A 19,684-nucleotide genomic window follows, 5' to 3' on the forward strand; every position below is an offset into this window, starting at 1 on the left:
CCCGCCTCCAGCCTTACAAGCTCTGGCCCCTTTCGCCTCTCTGGGGTGACGAGACCCCCCGGCTCGCGCAATGTGCGCTGTGCGCTGTGCTCTGGGAGGCGTGTGTGTCGCTTTAAAAGCTCCCTCCCGGCGCGCCGGGCCGGCCCCTTCCCTGTCAGCGCCGAGGCGAGCGGAGCCGAGCGAGCCCGGCGGCCTCTGAGGGAGCCAGCGCCCGCCCGGGCGGCCAGTCCGGCGGGGGGCGGCGGGGCGGGCCGGGGGCGGCCGGGCGCGGCGCCGGCGCTCGGGAGCGGGCCCAGGCCCTCGGAGCCCGGTGGGGCAGGGCAGAGCCAGGCAGTGAGAGAGGCCCAGCCCCGACCCGGCGCCTGTTTGTCCCACCTGCAGCGACCCGGCGCCCCGGGGCTGCGAGGCAGGAAGCCGAGAGGGAGCGGGCAGGAGGCAGCGGGAGCCCAGCGGAGGCTGCGAGCCCCGTGCGCCCCGGTCCGGCCCGGCCCTCCGGGCGCCCCTCCCCTCATCCCCTCGCCTCGCCTCCTCTCGCCGCCTCTTGCCTCCTCTCTTCTCCGCCGGGCGCCGCTCCAGCCCGCGCCCGGGCCGCCGAACCCAGCCGGGCCAGGCCCCCAGCCTCGCGCGCTCTCTGCCGCGCCGAGGGAAGACGGGGTCCCAACGGCAGACGCCGCCCTTTCCCGGGGACCCGGCGGATTCCGGACCTTTCGGATCGTGGCCTGAGCCCTGGGAGCGTTCTCGCTCCGGGAAGACCGCGGGGCTGGGCTGATCGGATCCTCGCGGCCGCCCAGGGCGACGCGGGTGCCGGAGCGCGGACATTGTGTGTCCAGGCTGAGCGCGTCCTGGGCGCCTAGTAGTGCCGCTCATTAAGGGCAGGGCAGACCACGGCGGAGCCCGGCCCTGGCCCATCTGGACTGGACAGAGTGCATCCCGGACAGCGCCTAGCCCGGGGAATGCCGGGCGTGGGCTGAGGGGATCCCGGCGCCCTCGCAGCCCTCCGACTTTGGCTCGCGCGCTCGGACCGGCCCGGCGTCGTCTCGGCCGCCCTGCGCCCGAGTCACCTGTGGCCTGGGAGCCCCGAGCCCGCCGGACCCTCGCTCTTTCCGGACCCGGAGCCTGACGGGTGCTGTGGGGGATTTTGCCGGCCCCCTTTCCTGGAGCGCCGAGGCCCCGCCCCCTCCCACCGCCCAGATGTCTCCGACCGCGGCTCGGAGAACCTCCCTGAGGCCAAGGGCCGAAGGGTCCAGAGAGAGAAGTCCGCCCTAGGGAGCCTTGGGGGCCCCCCAACCTCGTCTTGGGGCTTGGCCCCCGACGCTGCTTGGAGGGAAGGCCGGTGCCCCCACCCTTGGTGAGTGCTGGAGCTGGGCTTCTGAGGGAAGGCGGTGCTAGGGGAGGGAGGGTCCGCTGGGAACGAGGGCACCCTGGGGGCACTAGGAGGAGGATGGAGGACGGGAGAGGCCCTCTGGTGTACCAGCGGAGTCAGGCTTGACTGGGGGAGTGGGGGTTGGGGAAACCCAGGCCAGGGTGCCCTAAAGGAAGCTGAGGACTTATGCCTCTAAAGCAGGGGCTCCCCCACCCCATGCCAGAGAAGGGGTGTGCTGAAAAGCATTTGCTTCTACCACCTCTCCCCACAAAGAAAAAATAAATAAATCCCCAGCGAGAAGATGCAGACAGGGGAGAGGAAGGAGGAAGCAGCATTGCTGGCTGGTGCTGCAGCCTGGGAGGGCTGACGCCAGGCTCGCTCTCTCTGCAGGGGGCTGCCCTCTTCCAATCCAGCTCCCTTTCCAGAGTCGCCCACATCTGGAACCCCCTCCACATCTGGAAGACCCCGGCGGGCTCTCATCCCTCTGCAGGTGTCAGTTGCATCCAGAGACCTCTGCCTTTGCAACTGCCTAGGAGTTGTGAGGGGATTGCTGCTGCCTTCCCCCATCCCAAGGGCATCCCTTACCCTTAGTCCCTGCAGAGTCATCCCCCTGCCTTGGTATCTAGGCTCAGGCAGAGAACTGCTCTGCACACCCACAGTCAAGTCCTGGAGGCCACTCCTGGGACCCAAGGCCCCTCCCCTTGCCCTCTTGTGCCCTCACCTTGACCCTCTCTGTTAGACTCTGTCTCCCTCTGGGTGTTCATTTCCCACCCAGAGGAAGAGCAGGCGGAGTGGCAGGGAGCAGGGACTGGGTGAGGGCTGCCCAGTACCAGGGTGGGCTGGGGGGCCGTTAAGATGTGGAGCTCTGCCCGACTGAGGGGGGCTCCTTCGAGGAAGACACAGTGTGTGCCCGACTGGGGGGAGTATGGGCAGGCCTGCGGCCACGTGGTAAAGGATGAACATTCGGGGCACCCCGGACCTCGGGCAGCCCAGTGACGACCCCAACAGTGGTGGTGAGCGAGAGAGGATTCGACAGCGCATGAAGATGGTCATCGGGCAACTTGAAGGCATCCTGCGGGAGCTCAAGGAGGTGGCCAAGGAGCTGAGGGAGGTAAGCGAGGGATGTACAGGAGCCACACAGACCTTAGACCAGCCTTCCTGGGCTTGGCACCAAAACATGTATGTGTGTTTGAGTGTGCCAAGCCATGTGCACATGTATCACTCTGCTGGGGACCTCTTTTCTTCTCATTCTCCTTTCCTTAATTCTACTTGCCAAAACTCTTACCATGCCCTAGAGCTGCAGAGATTGTTTGGGCAGCATGTCAGTGGACCCAGCCCCATGGTTAATATTTAAGGTCGCCAAAGTGGCCAGTAAAAACTAATTCCACCATAGCTTCTTAGAGGGAGATATTCTTCTGGGACTTGAGCTGACTCTTGACTTTACCATCTACCTCATAGACTGAGCTGGTCATAGAGGCCCTGCTAGAGTGTGGATGACTCTACTTAGTCAGTTCCCACTGCTTGAGGCCCTGCTGAAAGCATCACCTCAGAGATCACACAGATGTTCAGAGCACTTGATTGGGGAAAAATTAAACCAGCCATGCCCTCCCTGTCCTGGGGTAAGAATGGGCCTAGGCACTAGTGGACATCAGGGTTCCTTGTGTACAATGGCGGGGGCAAGGATCTCCTCTAAGGAGATGTGTTCCCCTGCCACGAGGGATGTTTTTGAATGGTTTTGCCAAGCCTGAAAAGTCACTGAGAAATGCTGGGTATGTGTATGTCCCTTTCTGTGGAGCTCGGTTTAATTACTGCTTCCCACATGGATGGGGTAATGAGGTACACAAGTCGTCGGCCCTGCCCCCTGGGCTGTGTTCAAGCCCAAAATGCATGACCAGCGTTCTGAGCCACTGGCCTGAATTTGCCTGCTGGGTGCCATTACACCAGCCAGGTGGGCTTTAGGCAAATTTCAACTCCTTGTAACCAGGGCCCCTACAGAGATAGCAGGGAGAGTGATTGAGCTGGAGTTATGGGCACAGGGAGGAGAGGGGCTCTAGGAGGGCTGAGGAAGCGGAGTGATATTGGGTACCAATCCCAGACTGTCAACGTAGCATTCCAGTGTGGTCTGAGCCAAGGAACAGAAGTTCTTTGGAAGAAACTATGTTCAGAGTTGGGGAGGGGGTGGGTTTGCAGAGATTCCTGGAACTACTATTGGGCTGGGCAGCCCCTCTGTCCAGGTTCAGCCTCATAGAGCCTGCCAGGAAATCCGGTCTCAGGAGGTAGGAATGACTGTTGCCTCAGGTAGACAGAGCAGGGGTTCTTCTGTCTATGGACTAAGCTGGCCATGGTGTGGGCTGAAAATCTTTGGTAGTACAATTAGAAAGTCAAAGACTAGAGGCCCCCCAAGCAGTCCCTTCTCCTCCAACCTTATGGGTCCAAAGGATTATAATAACTTTTCCTACCCTCTTTGGCTACTTTAATTCTGTCAGGGCCATGGGACCTATTCAGAGTTTCAATCTTAGTCAGGAGCCTGGGACCCATGCCCCAGCAGGCCCATGCAGAAGGACCCAAGACTGACTCTAATCTTGGATCTCAACCTTGATACAACTTGGCCTATTTCCAACTGAGCATCTTCCAGGTGCCTGCATCCCCTCTCTCTCTAGCATAGTCATCCAGATCTTGAAGGGATCTTGCAGGTAATCCAGACAAGCCCTGTACATTTACTGTTGAAGAAACTGAGGACCAGAGAGTGATAGGGGTTTGTTCAAGACCATGCAGCTACCAGGGGCAGAACTGAGTCTAGAATTCAAGTTCCTGATACCTATTCTGGGTCTTCAGCAGGTGGGTTACTGGGTGATCTCTGCATTTTGACAGGGGACTTCTTGTGCTTTGATGCTATGGCATTGGGATTTATTTGCAGAGTGTCTAGATGTTCCCCTTCTCTTGTCACACTCACCTACTCCCATGCCTCCCACACCAGAGCTTCCAGGCATGGACTATGCAGCCTAGAGGCCTGAGACAGGACAGAGGAAGATGAGTCCCCTCCCCCCATACACCCTGTAGGCCATGTGCCTCCACCCAAGACTTTGGCAGGTTGCTATGGCAACCAGAGTCTACCCCGTATGCCACTGCCTGCCTGCTGCCAATGGCACCCATCTGTGGGGGTGGGGGGGCTCAAAGCTCCTTCATCCCCCCAGGCAGGGTCTGGACATGGAGTGATTGGCAGAGGAAAATAGGTGAGATTCAGGAAGGCCCAGGCAGAAGACATGCTATGCCTGTCCTCCTATGGGATGGAATGTCAAGAATGGGGTTACCAAGTGGGGGAACCAGGCTCTGGTTTGTAATTCATTCCTTGGAGCCTGTCATCTTGGCTCTTGGTCCTCCAAAGGGACTGTACAGCTGATCTTCCTGGCTCTCCACAGTATTTTTGTGTGGTATTTTTTCTTTGGGGATCTGGGCAGACCCAAGGTCAAGAAGGGACCAGGCATTTGTTCCCTCATCACATCCCACTCCCTGGGTAGTATCTGCTCAGTCCCCACCAGCTCTGCTCTTATATCAGGAAGGCAGGGCACTTGGATATGGAGGCAAAACTCATACAAAGGACTCAGGGGAGCCGCACAGGATGCTTGATGGGGGAACAAGGCAGCAGAGAGGAAGATTCAGCTTGGTTCCCCTCTGCCAGCCTCCTCCTGTCTGCAGGTCCTGGGACCCTTGGCCCCCAGACACCCCTATCATGGCATACCCTTCTTATCCTCTTGAGTATACATCCTGAAATTCACTGTAGGATGAGAGATACCAAGGCACTTCTTCCCCAAGCTCCTGAGCCTCAGTTTGCTCACTTCTGAAATGGGGACAATGATGATTTGTATCTCATAGTGATATTGTAAGGATTGATTGGGGGCTTAGCATGTGGAAGAGGGGGGCCAACACTACTCACACTCCTAGAGGATTTGGAGTTCCCTAGCCTGTACCTCCCTCTCTCTCCCTAACACCTGCTCTAGCTCTGCCACTAGCTCCCCTGGTAACAGGGAGCAAATTCAATCCCATGGGTGGGGAAAGTCATTTAAAAGACATAAGTGAGGTAAGAAATGCAAAAGTGCTTTGAAAGCTAAAATTGTACCACAGAGGGATATGACAGTCAAACATTAATTAGCCCTCACTTCTCCTATGTTCCCCAATACTCCAGGATACCAGGCCAGTCCCAGCAAGCTTTCTAAGCTCCTCAAAATTCCATGGATCCTAATTTAGAGATGTAGCGCAGCCCAGGAACTAGGAGCACAGGTCATATACCAAGTGTCTTTGCTTCAGATGTGAGCTCCATCCTGTGTGAACTTGGGAAAGTTACTTTACCTTTCTGTGCTTCTGTGTTCCAAATTTTACATCACCCCCACCCTCTGTCCCAGGGTTGTTGTGAGAATTAAAGGAGATATTATACATAAAGTGCTTAGCCATCAATGAGCCCAAAGCCAGCTCCATATTTGTTATGTTTTAGTTTTTGTTTTGGGGGTGCACAGGATAGAACCCAGGGCCTTGTGCGTGCTAGGCAAGTGCTCCACCAGGGAGGCACACCTGGCCCTCTGTTAGGTATTATTACTAATGATCCTAGCACTGACATGCTCCTCATTTCCATGTATAACTTGGTTTTCTGGAGCCACACCAGCTTCTTAGCCAGGAGCAGTCACCGCCAGGTCCTGACCTCCTGGCCTGGGCCTGTTGGTGTTGCCTGCATTACCATTTTTTACCAGCAAGAAAAGGGGATAGAGACAGTGACAGGGTAAGAAGGGAGTCTCTAATAAGGTGGCATTGGAAGAGAAACAAAGGAAGTGGGGGAGAGGGTGGGGAGGTGAATGACTACCCATGGGAAGAACATGGCATGCAGCAGGTGCTCTGGGCCAGATCTTGGCAGAGGTGCCCAGCATGTTCAAGATCATCAAGGAAGCCTGCAGCTAGAGCAGAATGAGCAGAGAAGAGAGCAGAAGCTAAGGTTACACGGGGTATGAGGGGTGAACTCCAAGGCCTCTTGCTGAGCATGGTCTGGAATTTGGATTTGTCTTCAGTGAGAATCACATACTATCTTCAAGAACTTCCTGTTGTGTTTCTGGGAGGGAACCTGCTTCCCTGCTGCTTCCTGTTGCCCACCAACCCAAACCTCCCAAGGGCAGGGTTCAGGATCCTTCTGTCCTTGGCCTGCCAGATATTGAGCACCCCATGAGCAGGTACTTGGCTTCTTCCTCCCTGGGGGATCAAAGGGGATCCTTGTGCTGACTACCTGTATCCCCCCCATATCATCAGGAATTCTTGGGACAGACATAACTTAAAGGCGCAGTTGCCCACCTTGGCCCAAGGGTGAAGGGGTGAGTATAGTCTTTCCTCAGCCTGGGGTGGCAGTAGAGGGCTCTCCCACCTGATTTTCACAGGAAGCAGGCATAGTGGCAGCCTGTTTCCTGGTTGCCCCACTGTGCAGTCCCGGTTGGCAAGGAGCTGTGTATGAAGGTGGCAGGGAAAGCCAAGGGCCTTGCGAGCCTGAGATAAATAAATGTGGCCCAGCCAGGAAGCAGCTGGAGAAGGAGAGGCTGGGGACCACAGGGCCATGCCAAAGTGGGTCAGCCGCATCACCCACAGCTCAGCACGAATCGCGCGGATTTTTTATTATTATTATTTTTTTCTTGCCTGCCTCTTCTCCCTTTTCCCTTTGCTTTCTCCTACTCGGACAGATTCCTTGAAGCTCCCTGGCCAATTAGGCCAAATTGCAGGATGAGAGCCATGAATCACGGTCAGCTCACTCTGTCTCTCCCCAACTCCACAGCCCCCCAGGAAGATAATAAACAACGTAATCACAGAATTAAAAAATAATCAGTGGTCATAAATAATGCAGAGTCTCCAGTTATGTAACCAGCTGCCCGGGGAGCTGGAAGAGAAGGAAGGAGACAGCAGCTTATCAGGGGAGGTGGGGGTGGGGTTTGCTGGGTCTGGCATTCCTGGGTCCTCAGTCCAGGCTATAGGGCCTTAGGGAGCACAGAGGTGCCTTCCTTAAAGAGAGGGTTCAAGCCAGAGCTGGAAGGAAGACTGGACCAAGCAATACAGAGGTGCCTAAGACTGTGGAACTCCTCCTTAACAAAGAAGCCCCCAGCAGTTCTTATGAAGCCTTTAGTCACCACTCTGTAGCTGTGTGGGCAAAACAAACCCATCTAGCCCTGCCTCTCACGGGGAGACAGATATCAACTGTATCATACCATGTATGCACAGAGTTGTACCAGTGTCAAATATTGCCCTCAACTGCAAGGCTTCCTCATGGAAGTGTGGATAGCCGTAGGGAGTCAGAGAGGAGGGAGGGAGGGCCCGGAGGGAGGGCCCAGAGGCAGATGTGAGATCGGTGGAGTGCCGGAGGGGTACTGAGAGGGCAGGCCTGGGAAGGTGGAGCCTTCTTGCTGGACAGGAAAGGGAACATTAGGGATTGTGTTTGGGAGGCTCAGGAGTTTAGGGAGCAGGGAAAGGCTGCAAGCAGAGGGGTGACGTGGTCCTGTTGGGTGGCCAGAAAATTCTCTGGATGCAATAGCACGGAGAAGGCTGTCAGTGGGAAAATTAGGTGGGTACAGTTGTTCAGGAGAGGGAAACTAAAGCTGTGACCAGAACAGAGGTTGGAGACACCCCTGGGACAGGGGCCTGGGCTATGCCTCGGGTCCCCAGTGAGTTCTATCACACCCTTCAGCCCTGTCCTTCCTCTCTAGTGCTTGCTCTTGGTCCCTCCTGAGTAGGTCATTCCTGGTCTTAAGGTGCAAGGCCCTGAAGTCAGGAGTTGACTTCTGTTCTCAGCGCCACTCCTTCTAGTCTCTGGGCCTAAGTTTCCCATCAGCAAGCACAATGAGACAGGTGGACTCAACAGTGCCTCTCCAGCCTTGTGACTTTGAGGTTCTATGATTCTGTGATTTTTATGCTTCCACTTTTTTCTCTCCCCCTCTCTTTCCTTCTGTGTATATAATTATTTCCCTGTACTCCAAGACAAACCCAAATTACATATAGGCAAAATTATTATTAAATCACAGAGAGAAATCACAGATTTCAAGACATCTGAAGCAGAGAGACAGGTAGCGCAAGGCCTGCCCCTTGCCTGCCCTCCCTGAGGCCCATGAGATGAAGCACCAGGGAAGGGCAACAAGGTTTAGGAACTGACTCAGGTCCCTGCGTAGAAACCAGGTACCCTTGGGCACATGGCTTTCCTTTCTGATCCAAATTTATATCATTGATTAAGTGGATGTGACCTGCCCCACCTAATAGACTGGCCTTATTTATTTGCAAACCTCATAGCCATTTGGCTAATAGGACCTTCTGGTTCTATTCAGCCTAGAGAGAGACCTGCTTTAGGCAAAATTGGTACTACCCATGTCAAGGTGGTGAAAGGCCCACCATATTCCAGTGTTCTTCCCAGGCTTGGAAATTTCCCTATTAGAGTGTCATTCCTTTGGTAAAGAACTGATTCCCATTCACTTTTGGGCCTGGTGCCAGGGACCTGGACATGCACTCCTGCCCAGTGGTGCATAGCAGATATTGATAGGCTACATTTTTCTACATGCTTTCCCAAGAGCATTAGGTCATTAAGTCCTCACAGCAGCCCTATCAAGTAGGTACTACTAGAATTCTCCTTTGACAAAGAAACAGAGGCACAGAGAAGTTAAGTAACTTGGCCAGCATTACAGGTCGGGCTCCAGAGCTCAAGTTTTTTTTTTTTTTTTTTGGTACCAGGGATTGAACTCAAGGGCACTTGACCACTGAGCCACACCCCCAGCCCTATTTCGTATTTTATTTAGACACAGGGTCTCACGGAGTTGCTTAGCACCTCACTTTTGCTGAGGCTGGTTTTGAACTTACGATCCTCCAGCCTCAGCCTCGCAAGCTGCTGGGATTACAACCGCCTGGCCAGAGCACAGATTCTTAAGTTTTTGGCTGTCCTAACTCTGCAGTTTAATCTGTTTAATCTTCATCAACCAAGCAAGGAGAGGAGTGTCATCCCTTTTTATAGGCCTGAGACCAAAGCTTGGAGGTGTATTATCATATCTGCTTAAATTCCCACAGTCAAGAGAAGGCAGATTTAGGACTTGAACCCAGGTGCCTCTCTGCTTTTCCTCCATACCTCCAAAGTGGAACCCAAGAGGGGCACACTAAAGAAGGGAAGGGCCAAAGGGAAGGCCTTCTGAGCAGGTGGCCAGCTTCAGCTTCCTGGATGGGAAGAGCGTGTCTAGGCCTGAGGTCCGTTGGTGTCATCCTCACTGAGCATCAGGGAGCCTGGCTTCCTCTTAGTCCCTGTGAAGTCTGAGAGGTCACAGCCAAGTCATTGCACTCCAGATCCCTCCTGGCAGCACCACCCCCCACCCCTCAGGCTGCAGCAGCTTCTCAAGAGCCCTGGGGGTTGGGGGATGGGTAGAGCTGCCCAGCTTGTGTTTTCACCTGGAGTAAATCCCCAGTACCCAGACTAGTGGTCTTCAAAATATGTCCCTGAACCAGCAGCAGCAGCAGGGAGCATAATGATCTCATGGGCGGAGGTGACACTCAGGAATAGGAAGGGTAAGAAAGCCTGGCACATAGTAGGTGGTCAGAGGTGGGAGATGATGTCATTTATTCCCAAAGCTCCTTGAAGTCCTTCCACTGCCCTTCTCATTGTTCCTCCTGACACTCTGCCAAGGTTGGCAGGGCTGGGAATCTCACACCCACTTGGTGGTGAATGAAGCTGACGTGCAGAGAGTTTATGTGACTTGCTCAAAGACACACAGCAATGTCTAAGCTAAGTCTGGTATCCTGACTCCTCCAGCTTTTCTGCAGGCCTCAGCCACTCCTGGTCTGAGGCTGTGGTGAGTGGACCTTCCTAGGCAGTGACACCCAAAACAACTTAAACTCACCTCTACAAACACAGTCTCCTAGAATCCCAAAGGTAGAGGAATCTCGGAGACAAAACTAGTTCATCTCCTCTCTCTCTTTACAAATTGAGAAAGACCCAGAGAGGAAAAGGGCCAACCAGGTCACCTGCCCCTGACCTCCAATTTTTGATGGAGCAGCCTTCCCACAGGCCCCAGCTACTTTTGACAGCATTTTTGCCCACTGCTTCTTTCACCTTAGCCACTCACCACCCCACCCCTTGCCAAGCATCTAGCACATTTCTTGCAGCAGTAGTCTTCAATACGTGTTTGTTGAATTAAGGGCCTAGTTAATTAATTAATTGACTGCTGTGACTCCAGGTAAAGAGCACCAACTGGCATTGGGCGCTGGATTCTAGTCCAGATGACTTGCTGTGTGTGTCTCTTTATCGCTGACCCTGGGTCCCTCTGCTTTATTTTATTGTTTAGCTATTTTGATTTTGGACTGAATCTTCTCTCTCCTTTCTTGTGTTCTGTCCTCTCCCTAGGTCTCTGACTGGACCTTTCTCTTTCCCTCACAGTCTTCCACCCTGATTGATGTGCTGACAGAGGCCCAGGCAAGGGGATGTCCTAAGGCAGGGCCACCTGCATGGAGGCTCAGGGCTTCACTTTATGCAGGGCAGGGCAGGATGTGCAGTGACCTCCACAACCGAACTGCCTCCTGAGTGCATTTAACAAGCAGCTCTGGGCCCAAGATGGATGGTTTCTTTATTGCTTACCAAATAATGCTCACTTTATTCCTTTTCCCAACAAGCCAGGATGGATCTCTGCTCATTGATGAACAGGAAAGGAGGGAGGAAGCTCTGGGGGCACAGGAGTAACTAACTCAGCCACTGCCACACACCTCTGTTCTTATCTGGAAGGGCTGGTGGGTAGCCAAGACAAAGTCCCTGACCAGCAGCAGGAACTGTCCAGGATGCTTTAAGAAGCCTGAACAGGGTCCTTCTCATGGCCACCCTCTATCATTTCCTCTCTGAGGATGGATGGGCCTCTGAATAGGCTTGCTGGACTCTCTCAACCCTCTTAAATGGCCCCCTCTCAAATCAAATGAGGATCAAGCCCTGAATGGAACAGCTCCCCAGAAGCAGCTTTGTTTGGGACAGGAATGTGTAAATGGATGGATTGCAGGGCTGGAAAGCAGTCTCCCTTTCCCCCCAAGGGACTGAAGACTTGTAAACTGACCTTTGGGAATGGCCGGAACAAATTCTGTACATCCCAGTCCAATTCTGGCCGTTTGGGACCTCAACAGGACACATAAACCTATGACTTAAAGTCCAGTCTTTTCCTTTAGGGTTACCAGCCAGGGAGTCTAGCAGGGCAGGGCAGAAGTACACTCATATCCAAGTGGTACTAGGCCCCCACCTGGCGCCTCTCATCTCCTCTCCCCTTCCCTGGCTAGGTGGTGAGCCAGATTGACAAGCTAACCTCTGACTTCGACTTTGAACTGGAGCCAGACGACTGGACCACGGCCACTGTGAGCAGCACCTCTAGTAGCGACAAGGCGGGCGTGGGTGGCCCCTTTGACCTGGGCCATCTGGACTTCATGACAGCTGATATCCTCTCGGACAGCTGGGAGTTCTGCTCCTTTCTGGACGTCTCCACACCCTCAGATTCTGTGGACGGCCCTGAGTCAACGCGGCCAGGGGCTGGCCCTGACTACCGGCTCATGAATGGAGGCATGCCCATCCCCAATGGGCCACGAGTGGAGACCCCCGACTCCTCCAGCGAGGAGGCTTTCAGTGCTGGCCCTACTAAGGGCCAGCTGCCCCAACGGACTCCAGGGACACGAGAGAGGGTACGGTTCAGTGACAAAGTGCTTTACCACGCTCTGTGCTGCGATGACGAGGAGGGGGACGGTGAGGAGGAGGCAGAGGAGGAGGAGGTGGGCCTGCCCTCTGAGCTGCCCCATACGGAGACCCATGTGACCCCCCTCAAGCCCTCCCCAGCCCCCCACAAGACAAGGCGCTCTCCACTGACTGGCCGTCACTCAGGGCCCACGTTGGCCCCAGAACAGACCCGAAGGGTCACAAGGAACAGCAGCACCCAGACAGTGTCAGACAAGAGCACGCAGACAGTGCTGCCCTACACGGCCACCAGACAGAAAGCCAGGGGGAAAAACTAGGGGCTGGGGAAGCGGGTGGGGGGGTTGGCACATAGAGCTATAAATATATATATATATATATATTTAAACAAACACAGTCATAATAAAATTTAAAAATGCTAAGGATCCGGCCCCGCAGGCCCCAAAGCTTTTCCAGAGCTCATCTTAGACACAGATGCCCACTTACCTCCTCAGTCCCAGGAAGCATGGTCAGAGCCCACCCTCCTTCCCTTCTCATTGCAGGGCCCCTGAGGAGGTATCTAAAAGTATGTGAGTGAGATGGAGGTGGTCTAACCTGGCAGGCGGTAAGCACAGTGGTACTAGGTGGCTGCTGGCTGGGCCATGTCTTGGAGGAGACCCATCTGCAGAAGGCAGGCTCTAAGAGAGCAGTGTCTGATGGCCAAGAGACTGCAGGACTCAGGGCCCAAGGGTGGCATTGCTCCCGCTGGGCCCTGGATCACTTGCACCCCCATCTTTCTACTCCAAGGCCTCTCCTTCTCAAAGGAAAAGTTACCTGGATTGATACAACCCCACTCTACCCTCTTGCATCTTAGGGTTTCCCAGGACATAGAGGAAGGGAAAATTGCTCCCAAGGGGCTAGGAAGCTGGGCTTCCACAGAAGTTGCAGGACTAGACTGGGCTGGGCAGGGCAGGGGCTTGTGGAGGACTTGGATCATTCTGATCCTTTCAGTTCCCATTTTCAGTTCATCTGAGGATTAGAGCCTCAGAGCAGAGCCTCTGGCTTGTCCCTGGGCAGAACTGAGTTGTGTATGAGTAACAGGCAGCAGTCATGACAAGGCTGTGAACCGGGGCTACAGACCAGCCCCCAGCCACCTTTGCCAGGCAGCCAGCTGGGAGGGGAGTGCAATGGTCCTCCTCGACCCCTCCTTCTCCACACCCAACTCCCACGCCCACATTAACAAGTCTTGAGCAGAGACAAGGGAAAAGCCAAGAGGCATCAGGGCTTCACTCAGGGCATGACCTGCTAACAGGGACAGCATCTGAATATCCTTGGGATGATAATCACTATCATTGCTCACATTTATTGGGCAGGTCTCTGTGTTACTACTATGCCAAATACATTTTATAGCATTATCTCATTTAATCTTCACAATAACCCAACAAGATAGCTATTATTCCCATTTTTTCAACTGAGTATACTGAGGTTCAGAGAAGTTAAGTAACTGGCCTTAGGTTATAGAACCTATGCCATCCTACCCCAATGAACAAGTGGTTTCCAAACTGTTCATGACTCTGCTACCTAGCAGCTGTGTAACCTTGGGCAAGTTCATTTGCCTCTCTGAGCCTTTCTACCTCATCTGTCAAGTGGGTCTGATAGTCTTCATCTACCTCAGTGGCTGCTATGGGGCTCCAGCATGATGGTAAATGTGAAAACACTTGATAAACTATAGGCACTGGATGGAGTGAGGTCAGTGTGACCCCCCATCCCACATTTCAGTGATATCCTGGGCAGAGGAGTCATGAGTGGGTGGAGAAAAGAAGCTGCTCCCTTCCAATCAGAAGCCATCGCTCAGTCACAAGCACCACATTGCTTTGTCCCTCAAAGCAGCTGTCAGTCAGGAGATGGCCGCCACCTGATTTACTGCTCCTCACCAAGAGCAGAGAGGTGGGGTCAATGGCACAGCAAGGTCCTGGCTCCTGGAAGCCTCCCTGCTGCATATTTCAATTAAGGTGGTTAGAGAGCACTCCAGGGCCTTTCCAGAGGGGACCCCATGTGAGGGCTAAGGAGGGTCTGACTAGCAGGCTCAGCAGCACCCCTGCCCCTGCCTGGAGGGGTGCTACCAGCCCAGGCCACAGAGAACCAGCGAGATTGTGCTGGAGTGATGAGGGGATAGAATTGGGAGGCTATGGGCACATCTAGAGTGTTCTGTAGTGTGGGTTTGCTCCTTGGGCCATGGTGAGGTCAGAGCCCTACAGAGCCACCTGGATGCAGCCTCTAGAGTGGAAATCCAAAGATGGGGTGAGTCAATCCAGGTCTGTGAGCCAGCAGGCAGAGTCCCTCTATCAGCCCCAGGAAGCCCCAGGCAAGTGGTGCTGATCTTTCCAACAGTCAGGGGAAAAAATCCAATAGAATAGTTTCCATCTCACAAAGGAAAAACCTGAGGGTTGGAGCCAGGGGTCTCTGAGAGAGCCCTGAGTAAGGATATGTCCTGCCCCACCCCCAGGGAGATCCCGCCCCCCGCGCCCCGCCCTGGCTCTATTAAGACTGTATGTGGTTTTGGCTAGTGTCTGTCACTTGTATCCAAATGGAGCAAGTGTGTCCTGAAAGTGTGGAGTGGATTTTGAAATGGATACAAGTTCACTTTGCTGAAAGCCCAGAAAGTATTTGGCTGCCATGCCCAGTGGCCCGCTCAGGTGGGATCCCTACCGCTTCTCATAACTTGAAATACAGAATGTGTCCACTGGAAGAAAATTATAACTATCATAATAAGCTGTTGAGCCACAGAATGGGTGTCTCCAGGGAGTGAGCTCCCTGTCCAGCCATCCCTGGACCCTCCTCCAGACCTTCCAGCTCCAGCCAGGTGCAGTGCTTCCTGCTCTTCCCCGCCTCTGAACCTTCCCGGGTGCCTGGGTTTCCTCTCCAGAATGGCCCACGGGGTCTGCTTCCAGGAGGTCTGAGTCCACTAACCAACTACTGTGTTCACAGTCTTGTGCTACATGGTTCTGTGGAAGAGGCGGGAGGGAGCCAGGCGCTGGTGACACAAAGGAGTTGTCGTCAATAGCTCTGAGTCATTGATTATGCACTAGGACTGAGGACTGTCCTAAGCATATGCCTTATCTCATTTATTCCTCATAGTAAATTATGAGATAAGCCATTTTACTTATGCCTATTTTTTAATGAGGACCCTGAGGTTCTGAAAAGTTAAGTCCCTTTGCTGACGATCACACGGGATGAGTTATGGACCAGGATTCAACCCCAAACTCAGTGACTTAGCAGTCAAACATCTGCTGCAGTTCAAATGCATGATGGAACCAGTGCTTTGGTCTCTGGGGGGAAAGGATGAGGGCTGAGTGGCCTGAGAGCCAGGGGGACCTTGGGGAGTGTGTTGAGAGGGAAAAGTCTATGAGCAGAGTTTGGAGAACTTGGTTATCATCAGCCTGAATATCACAACCCCTGACTCAGAGCCTGGCACTGAATGGGTCTTGGGTTCAATAAATGTTTGTTGAATGAATGAATGAACCCCATTTGCAGAGGAAATATCCATTGTGCATTAATTCGATCAACCTTTATTGAGGATCACCTATGTGCCAGGTCTTGTGTCACTTAAGCACACACATACACCCATCCCCCTCCCCTGTGAAGGTTTGTGAGCAGGGACTAGGCAAAGTCAAAACTGAAGGGTTTGGGGTTTCAGCACAGAAAAGCCAGAAATGACACTGGGTCCAACCTGTGATGCCAGGAAAAAGGGGGCCAGGTTGGTGAGGTGGCCACTCTGGGGCATGTTCTGCAGGGATAGAGGATCCTAGCCACTTCTATAGGGTGGGCACACCGCAGTGTCCCAAGTGTCTAAGAATGATGAGGCATCCCTGTATGCACTTTATAGACAAGGGACAGACAATGCAGCCTACAGACATGGTCTGGTGAAACCAAGGGACAGAAAGGAAGGCATATTTTCAGAGACTTCAGAACCAGCCCCTGTTAGAAACAAAGCATGTTAACAAGAAGGAAGAGAAGGGCATGCTGGGAAAATAAGAGGCAGTTAGGCCCAGCCCTGCAATCCTCCCTTCTGAGTTCCCCTTCTCCTGCCCCAACCCCTCCTACCCAACCTACTCCAACCTCCTGATCATTCTTTGTGTGTGTATGTGTGTGTGTGTGTGTGTATACCAGGGATTGAACTCAGGGGCACTCAACCACGGAGCCACATCCCAGCCCCATTTTTCATTTTATTTAGACAGGGTCTCAACGAGTTGCTCAGCACCCCGCTTTTTGCTGAGGCTGACTTTGAGCAGCTGGGATTGTAGGTATGCGCCACCACGCTCAGCTCCTACTGACTGTTCTGCTGAGACTTGTGTAAGAAAACTGGCACTTATTGACAGCTTAGCAAATGTCAGGCTCCGGATCACACATTTTAACTAACACTAAATGGCAGATTTAGTTGGGCTCAGTACAGAATAGGTTGTTCAATCATCATTTATTGAGTAAATGGATTAACCATGGTCTTCATTTTACAAGTCAGATGAGGAAACTGGTGAACAAATAAGGACTTTGCTCAAAGTCACAAAGGCAGAGATTGGCAGAGCTGGGACTTGACACAGCTATTATAATTCAAACTATATATTGAGAGCTGGTGTCTATGAAGTGCCTGCCATGTGATTTTCTGTATGAGGCTCAGCAGGGGTCAGGCCCACCTTCATCAATTCAGCTTGGGCAGGAGCCCTAGAGCCCTACCCCCAGTTGCCAGTGAGCCTGGGGCACTAACTAGGTGACCCAGAGGAAAAAAGCTTCAGGTCCAAAGTGCCCTTTCCTCTTCTGTCTCAGGCACTGCCAGAAGACCAGCCTGCCGTCTACACTGTAAATGCCGAGGTCTTACTGTTCTGGGCTTTTGGGGCTCTGAGAGCAGGAAGGGAGCGCTGGAGTGTTCAGGAGAGGATTCTGAGAAAAGAAGGGATTTGAAATGGAGCTTCCTTGAACGGGGCGGTGGGGGGGATGCACGGCATTTGGAGCTGGTAGGACTTTCAGATGAAGATGACTGAGGTGACCCATATGGTGGACAGTATCGAGGACTTGTTTGAACAAAGGGTGCACATTGGTGCAAACGGAGAAAGCAGAGAGCACTGTCAGCAAGCAACTTCAGAGCCCTCCAGCCCCCTTGGAGGGACTCCATCCTCCTAATTAAGGGAGAAGGAGGCTGTGGGCCTGTCTAGTCTGATAGACTAGATAGATCCATAGAGACTAACGAGATAGGGACCCCTTTAAAAGATAGAACACCAAATAAGCACATTGGTAAGTAGTGTGATCATGTTAGAACCCTTGAAAATAATTTCATCCTGCACAGCAAGTTAAACATCCCTCCTACAATGCATTCCCAACCTTTCAGGTCAGTAGGATGGGACATCGGGGCCTTATCGCCTCTGTATGTGTAAACTAGCTGGGATTCCAATGTGACCTGATTTATCCCATCTGCTTGCCCTGTACCCCGACAGAGCTGTCATCACCACACACCTCTCCCCTTTACCTGCATCCAACCAAGCAGCCAAGGAAACCAAGGGGTCTTGATGCTGCCCATAGCCCAGGCCCTGTGCTGATCAGATCTGACTCCCTGCCAGGAACACTCAAGCTCACATACCTGCCTGCAGCTCTACTCTCCCTCCTGTTCCTGCTGGGATGTGCAGAGGTCAGGAGCCACCCACAATGGAACAGACCCACCTTGGCATCCCCACCTGTGGCCATTTTAGAAAAGCCACAGAAAACCAGTGTCCAGGCCTTACCACACCTGTCCTCTACCCTAAAGAAAGCAGGACAGGGTGGGGCTCACGATAAGGCACAGGCTGTGGAGGAACCAAGGAAAGAGGCCTGGAGGACCTGATCTTTGTGGTGTTTCCTTGACTCTTTCTGGCCCAGTGGTGGAGCTCTCCCAGGAGATCCCTGGAGAGTGGAGAATTTGTCCTGAACCAAACAGTAGACTGATTGTGGGAGGCTTCTAGAAGGAGGTAGTCAGAGCTGAGTGCACTTTGGGGAAATGGGGAAGGAGGAGGAGGCTCACTAATAGGTAGTGACCCAGGAGTTCAGGGAGAGTTACAGAACTATGGAACCCCTCATAGTCAAGGAACTGAGTACCATCTTTCCCCATTGCCCACCCAGATAATGACTGTGGGGTCACTGCTAGGAGGAGGCACATCTGCCTCCACAACTCAGCAGGGAGTGTAAAGGGTTAAATCCAGAAAATCACCCAATAAAGGCAGATGCCTCCCAGGAGTGCTGAACACAGCACTCTTAGGGTGAGGATGGGCAGGGTTGGCCTGTGATCCCAGACACACCAGGGGAGCACCGGGAGGTTCCTGGGCTATTTATTGGCCAGGAGAATGAGAAAGCTGCTTAGTTTGGCAAACTCAGGCAGCTCTAGTACTATTCCCTGGGAAATTCTGCCTAGTATCACTAAAATGTGGTCACATTGCAAGGTCTCTGGTACCTGAGAGTAGGGTGCCAGCCTCTGTCAAAACAGACTCCATTCCAGAGCTGGTATAGTCAAAAGAAGATAACTTTCTTGGGGTGGGTCACCATATAAAGTCCAGTTTTGCCTATTTAGCATGTGAGTCTCCCCAAGGTTGTGACCTTCCTTGAGGAAGACCCTTTCCTTGGGCTTCCTAATAAAGGGGCTCCTTGTACTCTGCTAGAGGCTGAGGTAGCTTCAGGGTAGAGTAGCTTCAGGGTTCTGCCCCAGGGTAGAGAACTCTGAAAACTTCTGGAGCCTAGAGGTTCCCTCAGGTCAAGTTGACCCTACCCACCCTGAAGTTTCCTGGGCATTTCTCTTCTTCTCATTCAGAGATTGCAAATTGGTAACCTGCTTTGCTTCCCACATTGTTCAAAAAAGATTTTACATAAATATCTAGATTTTCTTAGGAAAAAAAATCAGTAGATATGAGAACACAGAGCTGGCACTCACTCACTGAACAAGTCAGCAGGAGCTGAACAGAAGAACGTGTGGGTGGGGTGGGGACCCAGCTTATGACTTATTTACAGACAGGGTCTTGCTGAGTTGCTTAGACCCTTGCTAAGTTGTTGAGGCTAGCTTTGAATTCATGATCCTCCTGCTTCAGCCTCCAGAGCTGCTGGGATTACAGACGTGCACCATGAAGCCCAGTTGCCTCTGCAATAAGTCCCCCCATCCCTTTTTCACATACACACATATACATCCAGTTGTCTCCCCTAGCAGGCTGCAAACCCCATGAGGGCAGGAACAATTGATGTGCTTCACATGGCAAGTTCTCAGTGATGTACTTCTTGCCTCCACTCCAGCTCTCTAAAGCACCTCCTTGGCCCTCAGGATTTAAACGTCTCTTCTGGTTCCAGGTGTAGGGGAGTCATGATTCCTGAAGACTTATGGGAAAGGAGAGGATGTCATGCTGGGTCTTGGGGAAGCGGAGGCCTGAGCGGCCACTTTGCTGGAACCTCTTACTCTTTGTGGCCACTGGCCTCTGCTGGAATTTCAGAAGCACTCACCCCGTTTTGGTTTGTTTGGGGGGGGGTTCTTTTTGTTTGTTTGTTTTTATTTTTGCCATTTTTAAAAAATCAAAACATTGTTTCATAGCTGAGGAATGATTTCACATTTTTTAATAAAGGGATCTTCAAATCAA

The 19,684-nt window shown here is 53.0% G+C and overlaps 1 protein-coding gene across 1 annotated transcript; it reads left to right on the forward strand.

Moving 5' to 3' along the window:
- Positions 1 to 227: 227 nt before the first annotated feature.
- Positions 228 to 19,684, forward strand: Insyn1 (inhibitory synaptic factor 1). Its single transcript, XM_005316774.4, has 3 exons — positions 228 to 1,348; positions 1,754 to 2,474; positions 11,666 to 19,684. The coding sequence occupies exons 2-3, from the start codon at positions 2,319 to 2,321 to the stop codon at positions 12,386 to 12,388; spliced, it is 879 nt and encodes a 292-aa protein (XP_005316831.2). The 5' UTR covers positions 228 to 1,348; positions 1,754 to 2,318; the 3' UTR covers positions 12,389 to 19,684.

This window comes from Ictidomys tridecemlineatus, chromosome 5 (genome assembly GCF_052094955.1).
Source record: "Ictidomys tridecemlineatus isolate mIctTri1 chromosome 5, mIctTri1.hap1, whole genome shotgun sequence".
Lineage (NCBI taxonomy): Eukaryota > Metazoa > Chordata > Mammalia > Rodentia > Sciuridae > Ictidomys > Ictidomys tridecemlineatus.